At 33.2% G+C, this 18,225-nt stretch overlaps 2 protein-coding genes across 5 annotated transcripts; both read right to left on the bottom strand.

Moving 5' to 3' along the window:
* Positions 1-48: 48 nt before the first annotated feature.
* Positions 49-17,994, bottom strand: LOC117160235 (small ribosomal subunit protein uS9m-like). Of its 4 annotated transcripts, XM_033340866.2 has the most exons (11): positions 17,665-17,988; positions 17,417-17,543; positions 17,230-17,333; positions 16,826-16,999; positions 16,659-16,744; positions 16,488-16,563; positions 16,290-16,415; positions 16,172-16,214; positions 15,906-16,021; positions 1,376-1,538; positions 49-305 (listed from the first exon to the last, which is right to left on the bottom strand). In XM_033340866.2, the coding sequence occupies exons 1-11, from the start codon at positions 17,764-17,766 to the stop codon at positions 214-216; spliced, it is 1,209 nt and encodes a 402-aa protein (XP_033196757.2). In that variant the 5' UTR covers positions 17,767-17,988; the 3' UTR covers positions 49-213. The 4 variants fall into 4 exon arrangements, with proteins under 4 accessions (XP_033196757.2, XP_076475211.1, XP_033196756.1 ...); XM_033340867.2 differs by lacking the exons at positions 49-305; positions 1,376-1,538 and adding an exon at positions 12,580-12,746 and having other exon boundaries at positions 17,665-17,994; XM_076619096.1 differs by lacking the exons at positions 49-305; positions 1,376-1,538; positions 15,906-16,021; ... (6 more) ...; positions 17,417-17,543; positions 17,665-17,988 and adding exons at positions 8,149-12,746; positions 14,513-14,847; positions 14,927-15,026.
* On the bottom strand, positions 2,353-5,337 carry LOC143302374 (transient receptor potential channel pyrexia-like). The gene has a single exon (XM_076619095.1). It carries the CDS (start codon positions 5,335-5,337, stop codon positions 2,353-2,355), a length of 2,985 nt encoding a protein of 994 aa, XP_076475210.1.
* Positions 17,995-18,225: the final 231 nt, after the last annotated feature.

The raw sequence follows: 18,225 nt of genomic DNA on the forward strand, positions 1-18,225 counted from the left end.
GTATTATATAATGTTTTTCAAAGGTTAAGGATAACATCTTTAAAAAAATTTTAGTTAATAATTTTATTGATGAATCATTTTTTGTCCCACTTTCTACAGAACATCCACTTTATATTAACATGCATTTTATCTCGAAATGTTTAATGGGTATTTTATAAAAATTCATTTAAATTTAATACATAAATTTCAATGTGCGGAAAATTAAAAGGAAAATTAACGCTTTTTCCACGTAAATTTTCTGCGAGCTCCTTCCTGACCCCACTTCTTCCTTTCACGCCTCCTCCAGTCATATGTTAGAAGGCCCGCTAACAGAAGTAATTTTTTAATAATTCTCTTGTATAAATAAATTGATAATTTGTAAAACTAAACAAAATTTTATTAAACTTTGAAACAACTAAAAGTCTTGAGGATAAATTCAAATGACATTTCACTTATTAATCGATTCCATTATTATCGAAACATCAAATAACAAAAAATTCAAATTATAAATTCAATTAATTTTCAGTTACATCCTTTGAGTACACAGTAAATTGTAGTGAGTGTATTATCTGCAAAAATCTAATTTTAATTCAAGAATATTTTATTACGTGTCATTTATAGAGGATATAAAAAGGGTATATTGTAGTAGGCATATAAAATTTTGTTAGTATGCTTTATAACATTGTAATTGTAAGGGTTGTCTGATATGTTTCTTGAAATGTACAATAGTACAGAAGAAATTTTTCAATTATAATAAATATTAAATTTCATTATAGCACATAACTATTTAGGAATTTTACAAAACGATAATTTGACTATATATTTTTGGATTCGATTAAATAATCATAGCTGAATGAATTCAGTGACTGACTTCATTGTAATTATAAATTGTATGTAAAAATCATTGTTCTAATAGAGGACGTGCAGTTAATTGCACAGTAGTAAGATTTTTCATTATAAAGTACAACTTATATTTCTGAAAAATAAATTACAACTTTTTTTCTTTTCAATAGCTTAAAATAATTAGGGTCAAGATGAAAGTTAATTCTTGCTAAGTGACTCGCTTTAATTCCTTTTTAATAGTTTAATTTCAGGGTGTTTTCAAATAAAATTGTATGCTATCAGAAAGAATATAAGTAATTTAATTTGCAATTAGAAAATTAATCAATATTAATCAAATTTTTTATAATCCAATTTTTCTGAAATATTTTCATACATATTTTAGAAAATCAATGCATTATTGAATATATGCACTATTAAAATACATTCAGAAAGCTTAAAAAATTCACATTTTCCATGAAATCAATTAGTACTATTCCTATATAATATAATTTATATCTAGAAATTGAACAATTACCGTGATAAATAAGTAGTTAGAAAATTGGGTTCTCCTTACCAAGTCTCATTCTTTCTCTCATTTGACTATCGACAAAGCTTTGAAGCCCCTTTGCAATACCAAGTCGAACAGCGCCAGCTTGTCCAGTAGGACCCCCACCAGAAATAGTTGCTTCAATATCAACTTTGTCAATCATTTCCGTAAAAATTAATGGAAATATGATCTGTAATTCAAAATAGGTTCAGTTAAGAATAATTTCTATTGCCTCTAAAATTAGCAAAACTTAAGCGTTCGTTTGAGAATCATTAAAATTTATGTACCTCAGGGCGTATCGTGGTTACTTTACTATATAACGTGCATAAATTGAAGATTTTTTATACCTATATAAAAAATTTCTGTTTTGCAAAAGTTTTGAACATTAAAAAATGCACTAGTCAATTCAATTACCTAGTCAATTCAAAATTTCTTACAGTGAAATGTGTCCGTTAGCAAAAGGTATTGATTCTTGGCAACTTTCCTCTCCCTTTAAAATGTTGCGAACGTGATGTACTTTATACGTTTAATAAACACCGTACTTTGAATAACGTTGCTACATTTTCTCATTATCAAATACTTATCTATATTTTTATAATTACTATTGCTGTAAGTTTAATGTCTATATTTGATAAGTATTACAAATATGGAATATAAAAGAGTTTATCTAAAAGGTACAAAAAGAAGAATAGAAGTTAATACCATTAATCTTAATGTCTCATTGTTATTAAATATATTTCTCTTTCTACTTTCACTTTCACTTTCGGTTCTGTGCCCCCATATGTCACTCGTTATAATACTTAAACTTATGATATTTACTAAGAAAGTTAAGTCGATCGATTTTGTCGGATTTCGATCGATGCATTAAACATCAAAATATGTTTTTGATCATTTGCAATCGTTCACATGCACATTACTAACTAACTACAGTTAAGGTGTGTCCATGGTTCCCAAAGATTAAACTACATTTTGGTAATTTCAATTCAATCAGTACCTAGCTGATCTCAATTATTCTTTTCCTTTGTCAGATTTTTCACAACACTCTCCAGCATTTTATTAGTATCTAATAATTGCTCCTTCAGCAACATGATCGTGTCCTCGTAGGACTGTAGTTTGTTGGCCAGATTCTCGATAACAAGTTGTAAATTTGAGTCAAAGCAGTCCTCGCTCTGCTGTCTCATCCTCATTACATGGTCGCTCAGATTAATGTTATCATCGTTCATAAACGGTATGTTTTTCTGTGCGATTTCATAAGCAGCCTTTAGAATGTCCTTCGGAAGCCTTTTCTCCAAAGGATTCAACGGTTTCACTACCAAAACCCTTTTTCTGTTTTCCACGTTAATCTTGTGATCGGACATCCACTTTCGAAAAGCGTATGGAATCGAACTATTATGTAACACCATCTCCGTAAACAGGATCAATTTTGTCTGGCGTACAAGCTTCGTGAGACCAGCATGATTCCTTAATCCTTGAATATCGTGAACAGCGATCCCAACCAACAAGTTCATTAAGATCACTGTGACAAACACGATGAATAGCGTGAAGAGGATCTGAGAGCATACCGACAATGGATGATAAATAACGAAAGGTCCCTCGGAGCTTCCTTCTAAACCTTCATCGATTTGCGTGATCAGTCCCTCGAAGTCCAACTCTCCGGCCATCATCGCCAGCACTTTAATGAGTCCTGTGAAAGGGTTGCCAAAAGATGGTTCACCGACGAAAATTACGCAAAAGCTAATAGTGAACCCTATCAGTAATCCAGAGTAAGCGAGTAACAGCTTGGCAAATTCGAACTGTATGTGGGTAAACATCGCTACATACGTGCCAAAGGCTGGAAGTTGGCCAACCATCAACATTAAGTTTGTCCAGGCGCATAGTATCGCGAATGCTCCGACGTAATTTTGCCAATCGTATGTACGTCCTGTATACACGAATGACGTAACAAAAACGCTAATTATAACGATGCCATCTAGCACGTTGTCGATATTGGAAAAGTACTGTTTCGCGGATGTGTACACCATGAAACCGAATATCTTCCTAGGAATGGAGATGCAAGTGAAGATTAATAAGAGATACCATTGAATCTCAATCACTGGTCGTCTGAACAGAAATCCAGAAATACGTTTGCTGCTGCAAATCTTAGAGCTATTTGCCTCGTCGTAGTTGTAACATTTGTAAGCTAGCGCCGTGAGCACGTAAGTCGTCATACAGATCACGGTCATGGCGTAAACTAGGATCCTGAGTAAATAAAATTTTCTTATCTTTTCCCATTTTAGATGCAAGAAAGCCATTACCAATGGGTGCGATAGTAAATCTTTACGACGTTCCTGGACAAACGTGTTTATGAAGCTGGTCTCGCATTGATTGCCACTGGGGAAGAGTAGATCGAAGTGCAGCCTCATTTCGAACTCTCTGTTATGAGGAACGGGTCTTCTGAGTGTTATCGAGGCATCTAATCTCTGTCGGAACACCTGAAGAGATTCTGGTATCTTCCTAAGTATAATGTTCAAGGCGGAAAGTCCGGCACTGGTGGTCGCACTAACGTCTGCACCGGCCCAAATCAGTACATCGACACAGTGAGATTGTTCGTTCAGGGCCGCCACATGAAGAGGAGTGAAGCCAGTTTTGTCTGCGGCATTCACTAGGGCACCGTGTTTTAATAGAAGTTCTACGAGCTTCGCAGAAGAATAAGTAGTCATCACAGCGAAATGTAGAGGAGTTCTATGAGCTCGGTCCACCGCGTTGATGTTGGTACCAGGCGAATCTAGAAGTAATTCAACGCATTTTATCGACTGAATGAAACAAGCTACATGAAGCGGCGTCTCGCCCATGTGATTCTTTTCGACAACGCTTGCTCCTTGTTCCAACAATAACTTCACTATTTTTACAGCTCCTGCTCTGATAGCGCAATGTAAAACTGGTTCGACCGTCTCCTGATAAAGATACGTGCTCGGTTTTGCGCCGTTATCAAGAAGTATTCGCGCTACATCCGGCGAATTTCCGAGGACAGAGAAGTGAAGAGGCGTATAATGATTGATTGGATTCCTGTAATTGATATCAACGCCCCTTTTTATCAAATGCTCGATGCAAGCTACGTTACCGCTTAACGAAGCAGCTAGGATGGCGTTCATGCCTGTACAAGGCTCCACGTAATCGAGTCTCGCGCCTGATTGTTCCAATTTCGGTAGCAGATGCACTAAACCACGGTAACAAGACCACATGTACGCTATATTCCTCATTCGTTCTCCCGGCGGCATCGTCGGCAAAGTATTGCATTTTTCTAGCTCGAGCAGTATCTTCATTTCTGCAGTCGTAAAGATCGACCACATGATCGATCTGAGATCGTTACTGTTGATCTGCGCTTGTTTAAATACGTCGAGATTATCGTAGAAGAGAGATTCGTCAACTGGCGGAGGTGTACCGGCATCAATTTCCACGTGATCGTTCGTGGTTTCGATCAAAGGGATATCATCGATCACGATTTTCTCCGAGCTACTCGACTGTCGATATCTGACGGATCTAAAGGAAGCCAATCTGGTGGATAGGAGATCGTTTGATGGATCGTTCAAATTCGACAAAGAACAATGTATCGTTTTTCCTTCACCAGGTAATGGTAGCCTCAAAGTTTGTGTCGTTTTGTCTTTAGCAGTCTCGTTAACACCTGTCTTTGTCAAGATGTTTTTGTCATCATCGAAATTTAGAAAAGAACGGCGATTTCTTAATCTGGTCAATGAATAATGCCTGGTCCTTTTTTTGTGATTAGCCAGCGGCTTCATTTTTGACTGACTCGTTTTTTCAACATTTTCATGTGCTCCAGCGTCTCCTTCTACCGTTCTCCAATAGTCGTTTTCGTCAACCGAGAGACGACAATCTCTTAAACTGGTTAACGAGTATCGCCGCAGCCTTTCCTCGCTAACCTTAATCGTTGCACGCTGCACGTTAATCTTCGGTATGTCGCTGGAGTTCTCGTACATCTGTTTATCGTCCATTATCCGTCGGAAAGGAATTTTTTTTCGTCTGTAACCAGGATGATGAAGAAACTGCGACGTAACACAAGGCACACTCTACTATCGTGGATCACCTCGAAAGAACGTTCCAATCGTCATACCTCGGCCTCACTCTTTTCTTCGTTTATCACGTCACGTCCCAAAGTCATTTAGATCACTTTAAGAGAATGCTCTCGTCATTGCAGCACACGCGACTACCGGAGTCACTCGCCCGAGTGACTTATATTAGTCGACTCGTATGGATTCATTCTATATATAAGTTCAAAGGAAAAGACACGCTTCCGTTGGAGGAGCCAGTACTCCTTCGAATAGGGACCTTGAACTTAAAAACTAAACGAGATAGAGGTCACATCAACTTAAACTAACGTTGCGGTAAACAATTTTTAGTAAATATTCTTTTCTTATTTATTTATCGTACACGTGAATTCTTCTGATTCCTTCTTCATACTGTAAGTTAATCACTCTATAATCCTTGATAGAATAAAGATTTCTTCGAGAAAATTCTTCTTCTTCATTTAAAGCCCAAGCCCCAATGTTTACATATGCATATTAGAATTTTATTTTATTTCATTATGATAATTATTTATCGTAGTTTTAAATTTAGAATTTATAATCATCGTTTTTACATAAAAACAAAGGATGAAACTTGGATTATGTAACAACGATGACCATTATTTGCGTCATATGCTGATTAATTTTTTTCGACGTTTTAACAACGAAGCCTGTATTTACATTGTATTAAGGCTATCATCTCGCAATAGAACAAGTGGCAATGATAACAAAAAAATGTGTTTTAAAGTTCAAGTATTATGAAACAATGTTTCGTTGAAATATGTTAGTGCTAATTTGATATTTCCTGGTTTTATCAATTATTTTTTTAAATTTAATGCAACGTATATCTCAACAAATTTGTAGGAAATTTAAAAAAAGGAGAATATTATTAAGTAATTCTTATTTTAATTCTTCTTTGCACTTCAATTATGAAAATCATTGGGTTTAATTTTGTATCTTTTTTCATGACTCTGTTTCAGTGTATTCCTCGTATTGTTCGAATACTTTTTATGGTTTTTTCTTCTCTCCATTATTATCTTTATTTTAACATAAGAATTCAACATTAACACGCAACAATCAAACAAAAAATCACTTATATTTCCTATTATAAATCCTCTGTTATCTCACTGTCTATTTTACAAAATTTTCCAACTTCGATGCTTTTTCATCCAATTTTACAACTTCCAGTTTTTCCATTTGCATTTGCTATACAGGATCATATACAAAAAAAAAAATTCACTGTAACACTCTGTGACAATAATTTATTAGACGATAATTCTACGATTTCATTTACGATCAGCAAAAAATTAAAATTCACCGATAATTTATTTGAATACTTTGGCAATTAATACGGAGAAAGCCAGTATCACGCAACATTGGGTACCGCTCTCTAAAGCCGAAACACCAGACGCTGCAAGAGATCGCGCGCATGTGAGTCTTTTCACAGATTCGCCGCTCTTTAAGATATTCCCGTAAAATCTAGATACACTCGTGGACGTGAAACTTAGTGTCCTTGTTCAATTCCACCGTGGTCAGTAATTATATTCTATCATTATATAGGCTGTATATATGTATACCAGTTGTTCAGATCCTGATTTTCTACGAATTGGAACCGGTTCCTCCAAGTAGCTCTTGAATATCCCGTGAATACCAATGACTAAATTTGAATGCGTCCAAAAAAAGACAAGTTAAAGTAAATTTATAGCCTGCGGCGATTTAAAAAGAAAAGTATATATGATTTAATACGCGAATTATCGTGTGGGAAGAACGAAAGGCATAATGGAACTTGCTGCTCTCTCGTTGTATCGATCGATCAAATGGAAAACCAATGAAACTCGAATAACTAAAGCTGTTAGAGCAGTCGGCACCAGTTAGGTAACTTTTTTGCGTTACTATATACTTTTATATGTAAATTTTGCCGTATTGAAGCATATCGATTCAATTAGCGATAAATGGGGGTACTTCAGAATCGTGCTTCTTGCTATAGAAATAGATTCTTTCTTTAATTGGTGTGAAAATTCTAGATCACATTTAAAATTTATTAGGGATTATATCAGATCAAAGGGATAGATATCGAGAGAAACAATTAAAAAAGTTTTGTAAGAAGTAACAATTGAATCGCTGAAAGATTAATTACCAGTCAGATTCCCAGAAACGGTTAAGTGTTTTTATAGGTGAAGATGTTAATGGTCATTTCAGAAAAGCACTTTTTTCGGACTATTGGTTAAACGAACGCAGTTTTTTGTTACAATACAATCTTTTCTTTTTTTGTTTCGACATGGAAACTACAAATTGAAAGTCACTGTTAGGATAGAGGTATTGTTTCCAGTGATATTGCCAGGTAAATTAAAACACTTAATATGAGAACCTGAATTGACCGTCACTGTTACGTTGAAAACATCGATATTTTAAGAAACATCGGTAGAATATATTAGAAAGCATGGCGAATGTTCACTAGATAAAAAATTCCATCTAAAAAAGTCATTATGCGAGGTATGAGACGATTAAAGGATCACAAAAATCGTCTTCTTATAGAACACATGATGCAAACTGTAAATACACGTTAATTAATATGTCGATTTGTATTTTCCGTTTGAAAATGTTTCTTGATGTCTGATGCTTACACACCTTTCGAAACGTATTTTAGCCTATAGGAATATCGTTTCTCTAACGTATCCGCAAGTATGTTGGGCAATAACGCGTTTCTTGAAATTGCAGAGTGGACAAAACTGGATCATAATATTTTGTCTTCAAGGACGAAAATATTTATTTATTTTTTGGAGAAGATATAATATAATATTTTATGATATATAATAATTATATTTTATGAAATATAGTATAAATATTTTTTGGCATAATAGAGATATGTTTAAAACACTTATTAAATACATACACATCGATTGAATAAAGTTAAAAATTGCAGTGTTCAATAATTAATTGTTACTTTCTAGGATAATGAATCATTACCACGAATGAATGCTATCGCGAATTCCAATCACTGTCATGTAATTATATTTACGGTTAAAGTTGTAAACAGGTACATACATAGGTCGAATACATACATACAGAATAGCATGATTCATATACCGAAAAAACTAAACCTCAACTTACAATTATAATTATCGTTGTCATAATGTTTATACAATCATTACACTATGATTATTATTATATATGAAAAAAAATTAAAGTTAATATTGTTAGCAAAGTCTTTCAAATATTGAAGGTAATATTTAAATGAAGCTACTCTAAACTCGACGTACAATTAACTTTAAAAGATTTTACAAAAGATACGATATAATAAGTTTTTGAAGCTTCGATGCTTGTGTCGTTGCATAAATTGTACCTTTTGAAAGATTTCATTATATAAATATTTATATTTTCTTTCTTATATATTTAGACATGAGTAATTTCCAAACACCTATCGCACTAATTACTTTGATGAAACTCTATTTTCTTAATATTGTTGTTAAAAAAATATTTTTCTGTTTAAGAAAGGTATATATTTCAGAATCACTTTATTTGCATGTTTTCGTATAATAAGTAATAAATTAAGATTAAAAAAAAAAGCTAAAATATATATTACATGGTCTTATTTACACAACTTTTTATACAATTAAGATATTCTTATAAGTATAAAATTAAATAGTATTAAAATACTTTGTTGTGTTCAGCTTATTCTGTTAGTTCTCTATCTGATTTCTAGGTATTTTTATAGTTTTGTTTATAATATGGACGGACTTTAATGCGTTGTAATACAACATTTTACAAATATTGGGTACAAACCCATACATCAAAATATAATCGTTATATTATTATTTAAATATTTCATCTCAAGCTTCTTTTTCAACTTTTATCACAAATTCGTGACATTCCTGACACGCAAAGGATTTAAAATCACCAACCATGAGGATTATAAAAATTCAGGAAAGAAAGGAAGGGAACAAATTTAGTAGTTAAATTATAATGTTTCCACTCCATATATGACTCTTTATGAATTTTGCTTTAAAAATATGCAAAACATATGTTTAATCAACGATCCTCAATGTTGATTACACACGTTCGTTTTAATCATTTGTATTTTCCACTTTATATTCTCTGTCATTGCCAGAAGATTATGTTGCGTTTTATAAAATTTTAGAGAGGACTCGATAGTCGATACACATTGATCCGAATATTAAAAGCACGTAATTGTCATCTTCTATAAGCGAATCTTCAAGATTGCGAAAAATATGGTATTATAAAATGGCCTGAGGATTACTCTTAAAATTCTAAACGTACGTATGCGCAATTCCTGCATTTCTAAGGTCGATTGGGTGATTTAAGCTTCCTCAGATTATTCACACGATATATCTTTGCTATTAAGATTCTAAGAATTCTCAGAGTAAAAACTTAATTATTCTCATCCTTTTCTTTGTTAACGATGCGCTTGTCATTCATTAATGCCATCACGACATCCTGAAGAAGTTGGTGATTTTTATCACAAATCTTTTTCAATTCTGCCAAATCTCCTTTGACCGAGTAATCATCGACGGATACGTCTTCTTCCGGAGAACGTCGACGAAATGTCGAATATGGCTCGCTTTTTAAATACGTATATGCAGTAGCGTTGCTCTTCCTGCTGCACAATGTTCCAGACATATTTTTCCTATCCTTCACGACCTTGTGCGCAGCGGATAACAAATCACGAGGCAATCTACTCTCTCTCGGGTTCAGGGGACGAACGGTTAAAACTGCTCTCAAGGGTGAAGGTAGCAGCAGAGCTGTCCATCGTAAAAGTTTCGTTAGTCGTTTTGGTATCAGTCCGAGAAAAAGCGCCGTTTCGACGTCGCAAATAAGCTTTGTCTGGCGAACGAGTTTTGCAAGTCCCGCCGTTTTCTGTAGTCCTTTTATATCGTGAACTGCGATGCCTACCAGTAGATTCATCAACACGATAGTAACGAACAGAAGAAACAACACGAATGACAACTGTGCAGAAACTTGGAGTAGAATCCAAGAGGTACCGCCTGAATCGATCGATTTCCCATCTTCTTCCCGAGGAAAAAACAGGTCCTCGAAATTTAACTCTCCGGTCATCATGACCAAAACTTTGATCAGACCAATGTGAGGGCTGCTAAACGATTTCGAGCGTGGAAAAATCACGCAGAAGCTTGCGGTGAAGCCTACTAAGAGACAAGCATACGCTAATAAAAGCTTGAATACTTGTGCTTGAACACTGGTAAACATCGCGACGTACGCTCCGAATATTGGCAATTGTCCTATCATTAGCATAAGATTGCTCCAGCCGCAAAGCACGGCGAATGCACCTACGTGGCTTTGCCACGCATACGTTCTGCCCGTATAGATAAAAGAAGTGGCAAATACGCTCAGGATCACGCACCATTCGACCATGTTTTCGGCCTGCGTGAAGAACTGGCGGACGGAGGGGTACGTTGGAATGCTGGTCAATTTGCGAAATGCTTCGAGAATCGTGAGCACCATTAATGCATACCATTCCATTTCGAGTAAAGCTGGGTGCCTGTAAAGAAACCCGTTGATACCAGTGGTATTTGCACATAATGGTGGCTGAGTGTTGTCTAATTGACCGTGCGACTCATTGTAACAGTTATGCGCTAAAGCAGTCATTACCCATCCTGTAAGTATGAGAACGTAAAATAGATAGAAGACTAGCCTGCCCACGTAATACTTTCGGATCTTCTGCCATTTTAAATGGAGAAACGCCTGACAGAGCGGATGTTCTAGAATCTCTTTGTATCCTTCTTTCACGAATGTCCCGAGATATCTTATTTCGCCTTGTTGTTGGTGCATCAGCAGAGGATGAAAGTCGAGACGAAGCTCCGCCTCTCCGGTGGCTGAACCATGCTGGTGAAGCGTTATCGAGGCATCTAATCTTTGTTTAAAGACGTTCAAAGAAGTCGGCGTTTTACGTAAGATAATGGATAATGCGCTAGTCCCGCCTTTCGTTCTAGCGCTAAGATCCGCTCCATGCTGTATCAGGATATCCACACACTGAGACAATTCGTTCAGAGCAGCGATATGAAGCGGTGTATAACCGTATTTATCGGTTTTATTGATATTTGCCTTCCACATTATTAACAATTCCGTCACGTCATAAGCCAGCAACGATCTACCTAATGCGAGATGTAAAGGCGTTCTTCCGTCGCTATCTTCGATATTAGGATCACAGCCACCTTTCTTTAGCAATATTTCCACGCATTCCAAGGAATGAGATCGAGAAGCTATATGTAAAGCTGTCTGATCTCTATGATTCTTCAAGTGAACATTTGCACCTTTTTCTACCAACAGATCGACATTTTCCACACAACTAGACTCCGCTGCGAGATGTAGAGCAGTGTCACCCTTTTTAGTCATCAGATCTAGCTCGCAACCTGCGTCTAGTAGTACCAACAAGCCAGCTGGATCTCCTCTGTCCGCTACGTGGTGTATAGCAGCGTACCCATTACAGTCTAAATTATTCAAGGTATGATTATTAGATGCCAGTAGCTTTAATACGTTGTAAGCGTTTGATCTGGCCGCAGTGTGTAACACGGTCTCCTCTCCGCAAGGAGATTCCTGACTGACGCCTAGCTGAAGGAAATATTGAGCTACTTTAAAAGCATTTCCAAAAGCAGCGTAATGAAAGGGTGTATGAGTTCGTCCCAGACGAATGTTGGCACCGTTAGTGAGCAAATATTGTACACTCTCTAAAGAGTTACTGAACGCAGATAAGTGTAACGGAGTTAGTCCTTGTCCTTGTTCCGAGTGGTTTAAATCCGCTCCGCACTTGTGCAATCCAGCAATCGCGTCTATCCGACCAAGGAAACTGGCGTGAAGTAGCAAAGCGTTTACTTCTTGTTGTTTATAGTATTTTACGAAATGTTCAGGATTCTTTAGATCCATTTTATTCTCCTCCAGATCGTCAAGGAGTTGCAATCGACCACCGATGTGTCTCATATGCTCCACTAATAGATTCTTGATTATATCTTTGTTTACCTGCAAGGTGCAATTTATTTCCTCTGTACAAGAGCTCTCACTGGCACACATAGAATAGCAATGTGGCTCTTCGATAGGAGGCGGAGTTCCGTATTCCAAACTTTGGTCATCGGAGGACCAATTTGTCTCTACTTCTGTATGATGCGGGCTCTTCGACGCCAACCATCGTGTTAAGAGTAGAGAAGTCATGGTCGTACGCTTTGAACTATTCGGAATCGATACCGTTACGTCCTCCATATCGATGATCCTCTCCATTTGTACTTTCTTTTTCGCCGGTGGCGAATTCGAGGCCTGCGAATGGTTCATCTCCATCCTTCTCGGTTAGCGCTTTACGCGATTACATCATCGATCTACAAAGAGCATTGTCATGAGTAGTAAAAGGGCTCGCGAGGTATTAATTCATGAATGAAGTCGATGGGGATTCGTGAACGTGCATTGAGTAGAAAATTATGTGACGTCGCTTTGCTTAATCGATCGATCCTGTTGAATCTTATTCATCAGACGCATTTGTATGTTGAAAAATTATCATTTATACTTCGGATCGTCTAAGGATCCTTTAACAAAAGCTAGATTTTTTTAATAAATGTGAACTTCGATTGGAGCGTTCGTGATACGTTAAAATTATTATTAAACTCTATACTTTTCATAGACAGTTTGACAGTTTCTTATTATTGTTTAAGAGTCATCCTTTGATTTTACTAATAGTCAGCATTTTATTAAAATGTTTTTCAATTTAAAGTAAAATGAAATCGTTCTATTTTGTTTATAATAAATTTCTGTATCCTCCGCGAATAACATTATATAAATTTTTGCGATCTATATTTTATTATTCTGCAAATCCTATAAATCTCTATCTTATTATCCTATAAAAATGTATTTAATAATATTCCTAGATATGCATTGTGGACTCAATTTAGTAACTATGGTGTTATGCAGCAAAAGTTAAAAGGTAATAATATCATGATTTCGAATACAATTTGTTTCAATTATGTTATTAAGACATTTATAGCATTTAAAGTCGCTCAAAAATCTTACAAATGCAAACAAACTAAGTGGAAAAATCATTAATTTTACAATTGATCGCAATCATCGTAGTGAAATTTATTTAGTTTTTAAACATTTTTCAAAGCTTTATTTCAATTTTACCATCAATAAAGTATAAGATGATCTTTTTGATGACGTCTGACTGTGTATCACGCGAGGCGCGAATGACAATTGGAAAATCGGGCACATAGACTGATGACTGCGAAGTGCTGTGCCGTTACCTTTAAACTGATATTATTTATTTACAGATCGAGTCCTTCAAGTATCGAAGACAAAAACATTCTCGACATACCGATTCAATTTTGAAAGCATGACAAAACTATACGGAATGACGTTTACACATATGTATTTCGCGTTCTTAAATGATTAGAATCCAGGATGTAAGCTTTTAACTAAAGTAGAAAATATATACGTTTAACGGAACTACGCAATGAAGAAGGAATGTACGAATTACGTAAATTAAATACATCTAATAATGCGATAGCGAACAAAGAAAGCTCATTTTTTAAATATTAAGTGATACGTAACTAATTAAAATATAAGTTAATTTTATCAAAAGTTTCTTCTAATAAAAATTCTGCAAGTTTCCTGAAAATATTAATTTTCGTAAAGTATTCTAAATTAAGTTGAACTAAAATTTTTGAGTCGTAGTTAAACATTTCTTTTAACTCAACGATAATTTTTTTGTTACTCTGAAACACGTTGATGATTCAATATCACAAAAACAGAAAACACTTGAAAAATGTTATTAAAAACAAAATTGCAATAACCGGATGTAACTTTATTTCGTCACATTACATTTATTATATGTCCAAAATCAAATCCTGCTTATACATACACAAGCTTTAAACATTTACACTTTTCATTATCAACTTTCATCGTTCGAGATTGAATTTATATATTTTTAACAGATAATATTTAAAGTCCTTTTTCGTATTATCAGATACAATTATTTCAAAATTCATAGGATGGCTCTTTAAATTCGAAAAAAGAGTTTTCACTGACTTTCCATCACAAACGCATTTCGATATTCGATGCATGGTGCAAACTTTTAACAATTTTGTCTCTTTACCGATAGCTTAATAATATCGAAAAGAAAATCGATCACTGTTCTTCTCTCCGTTCTTCACTTCTCGATCGTATTCACGTGCGAATACGATCAATTTCATCGAACGAACGACCGTACTACTCAATGTGAAGGTGTTATTGTTACAACATCATAAGCCTGTCGTTCCATCTGACGACTCGATTGATACTGAACTCGAATCGAGCTTCTTAGACGCATTGTCTGTTCTGAGATCGCGGAGACCACGATAAATCGCATACATCAGAAATATCAGCAATTCGCGAGGCTTGGTTTCGTTTTCATTTATAGGGACTTTCTCATCTTTGTATCTTATGTTTATCCTGTATTCATAAATTTTAATAATGAATATACCATAAAATTTGATCGACTGGTATTTATATTTACTAGTTTTCGCGATACCTTGCACATATCTTTTTCATTGCAATTGAAGAAGAGGAAAAGACACGTAACACTGCGGGAAACGGAAAATTTGAAATGTTAATTTTAAGTTTATCTATAGGCACGTTATATATATTCTTAGATCTTTTTATATGTAAAGTGTACTTCTCTTTTCTAATCTCAGAAAGGAGATTAAAAAAGAGAATTCTGCTTATCTTTTCTTATTTTTCAATAAGTCTTTTAAATTGTTCTTTATAATGAAAGGAATCAAATATGAAGATTAAGCAGTAAATTAAGAAATCTCAAATAAACGATAATTATCATTAATAACTTTTTTAGCCCAAATTTAGTTAAAATCTTAAAAACAAATCGGAGAAACATATATTGTTTCAACATCATCATTGGAAAGTTATTTGTCCTTGAAATAACTGTTTGATCAAATTCCATTGTGTGAACCACACACACATTCTTCATTTATATATTATAAATTTTAGTATAACTTTTAATATAACTTTGAGATCAATCAAACTAATTTTAATATAACTAACTTTTATATATCTCTATATGTACAGTATAAAATAGTATTAACTACTATGCCTAATTAATATTATTTTAGACAAAATTGTTTACATGTGCATTAGAAATTGATATGTAATAAATTGAAATTAATAAGTTTGACTAATACTCTGCAACATAATATGTACTTACCTCAATTATGTTGTATAACAGTATCAACTTATATTAATTATTTAGAATACTTACCTATTTTCATATAAAAAATATGTATTGTAATTTTTTTATCAATATTCGTTTTTTGTGTATTGTAATTTTCTTATCAATATTTGTTTTTTGTGTATCGTAAAATGATTTTACAATGAAGTCGTAATTATTCATATGTAGAACACATACGAATATTATAAATAGTTACTTAAATTATTTTAACAGCGAACTATTATCACATTTTGCAAAATGAAATTATTCAAACTGTTTTCATACGTACCTGTTCACGACATTGCATATCATCAAAGTACGCGAGATCCTTTCCATTAATGGTGATTTTTCCAGATCCATTGCCTATCACTTTAACCTCACCTCTTGTATTTTTTCTTGCACATCCTATAAAAGAGTCATGATTTTGAATTTTGATATTAATAAACAATTTCCTTGCAAATAATTTTTCTAATTTCGAAAATAATATTTTAATGTTCTTAAACCATACAATTACAATATTATGGGAATATTATTGATAGTTTATTTTATACTTACTGTCGATAAGTACAAAAGGCCTGTTATCACTATCATATTCAAGCTATAAAAAAATAAAATGTATGTTCATTTTTAATGAGAAAAGAAAGATAGTTGATACAACAAAAAATATACATACTTGTGGAATTTTTATATCCTGATTAATACTTGGTAATTTTCTTCTATATTCCATGATAAAAGATTCTGCATGCTTTGATACAGGATGATCAACTAATCTCTGCATACTTTTTATAAAGTAATCATACTAAAACAAATTAATGAATTTAAGGTATTATGCTTACAAAATAAAGCTATAGAGCTATATATCATTTATTACTTCTTTGTCTAAAAGTTCTTCAAGCAATATCTTTTCTAAGCTCTTCTTCTGTAGCCATTCTGAATCCCTTAAATCTCTGAAACAATAGTAATAAAAAGAAAAAATATTATTTTATCTACGATTTAGAATGAGTTAGAAATATAAATATAGTCAAAGTAATTGCACATTTACATTTTATGCTCTGGTGCTGATTGGATATTTCTTTCCAATATCTGGTCCTCTATTTTGTTTAAATGAATCATTGATTTTGCAATGTTCTACATGTAAAGATATTTGTTTAATAAAGAATAATGTGTTCATATAAAATGTACAGAGAAAGAGATTTAAAAAAAGCTTACATGAAGTATTTCATAATAATTAGGTTTAGTAGTGTAAAACAAAAAATGATGTGGTCTACCAGTTTCATCAAATTCTGCTTCCTTCCTATTCCCATATACATCTATAGGGTGAAGCATCATAGGTTGAGCTCCTTGGTCATATAAACCAGATGGAAATAAGTACCTTATTGCACTCTGTTAAAAGTAATAATTCTTATACAAATTCAAATTTTAGCATATAAAAGTAATTAAATTTAAAAAGATATCAATTCCTTGTATTACTCTTTTCTTATTTGCAATATATAATGTAATAGAATCTGATATATTAGATTCTTATTAGTTGAAGATATATAAATACTCAATTTTAATAATATTAATAGTTGATCAAGAGAGTATTAACTATAATAATAAGAAATATAATTTACATTAATATCTTTTTGTGTAAAGTTCTCAGGATCTTCGCCCATTATATTAGCTAAATATCGTTTTCCAATATCATACTCAGCTATTTGTTTTTTCATAAATTCCTCTAAAAGCAATAAATAATTATCATTTAATAGATTTGTTTTAAAATTTCCAAATTACTTGTACCATGATATGTTTGTAACTTACTATAGTCATTAGATCGTTTTAAGTATGCTCTCATAGCACTACTAACTTTTTTTCCAGTTAATTTTGCAGATTTATGAGGAATAATGTCATCATTAATGTTTATACAATATGGTTTAGAGATAACGTCCTAAAATCATAAAATCTGTATTACTGTCTAGTTTACTATTACTTTTAAGGTTATAAAAATTATTTGGTAATTAAAGAATACTTATTGAAAGAATTAATTAACACTAATATTTTTAATTTACCGAGCATTGTGTAATATTTAATATATTTCCAATAGCACCAAAATTATTAATATTTATTACGTTTCGCAAATTTATGAAACGTGTAAACATCAACATAGCCATTTTTATCGATTAATAACTAAAATGGATTTCGGAAATAAATAATTATCATGTGCTCCAGGAAGATATGAATCTAATGATAATATCGTATGTCTTTTTATTTCACATTTTATGTATTATGTACGATTACTTTTTGCCATACACTCTTGCTGAATAAACGTTCTGTATTTTTGGTGATATCAGGCCGATATTAAAAGTAAATATTAGTAACTAAATATGTATCAATACCACCTGATGCAACACATACATATGTATATGTATATTTCACACACATACATATTTAAAATTATATCTTTTCTCAAATAACTTTTTAGTTTAAGGATAAAAGTTTATAATTGTAACATATATATTTTTATTAAAAGATGTATTTTAAAGAAGAAATAGTAAAATATTTTAAATTTTTATTTTTATTGTTGTAATTCAATGGAGGAATAGAGAAATTATAATATATTAATAATGCAT

The sequence above is a fragment of the Bombus vancouverensis genome, chromosome 6, assembly GCF_051014615.1.
Source record: "Bombus vancouverensis nearcticus chromosome 6, iyBomVanc1_principal, whole genome shotgun sequence".
Lineage (NCBI taxonomy): Eukaryota > Metazoa > Arthropoda > Insecta > Hymenoptera > Apidae > Bombus > Bombus vancouverensis.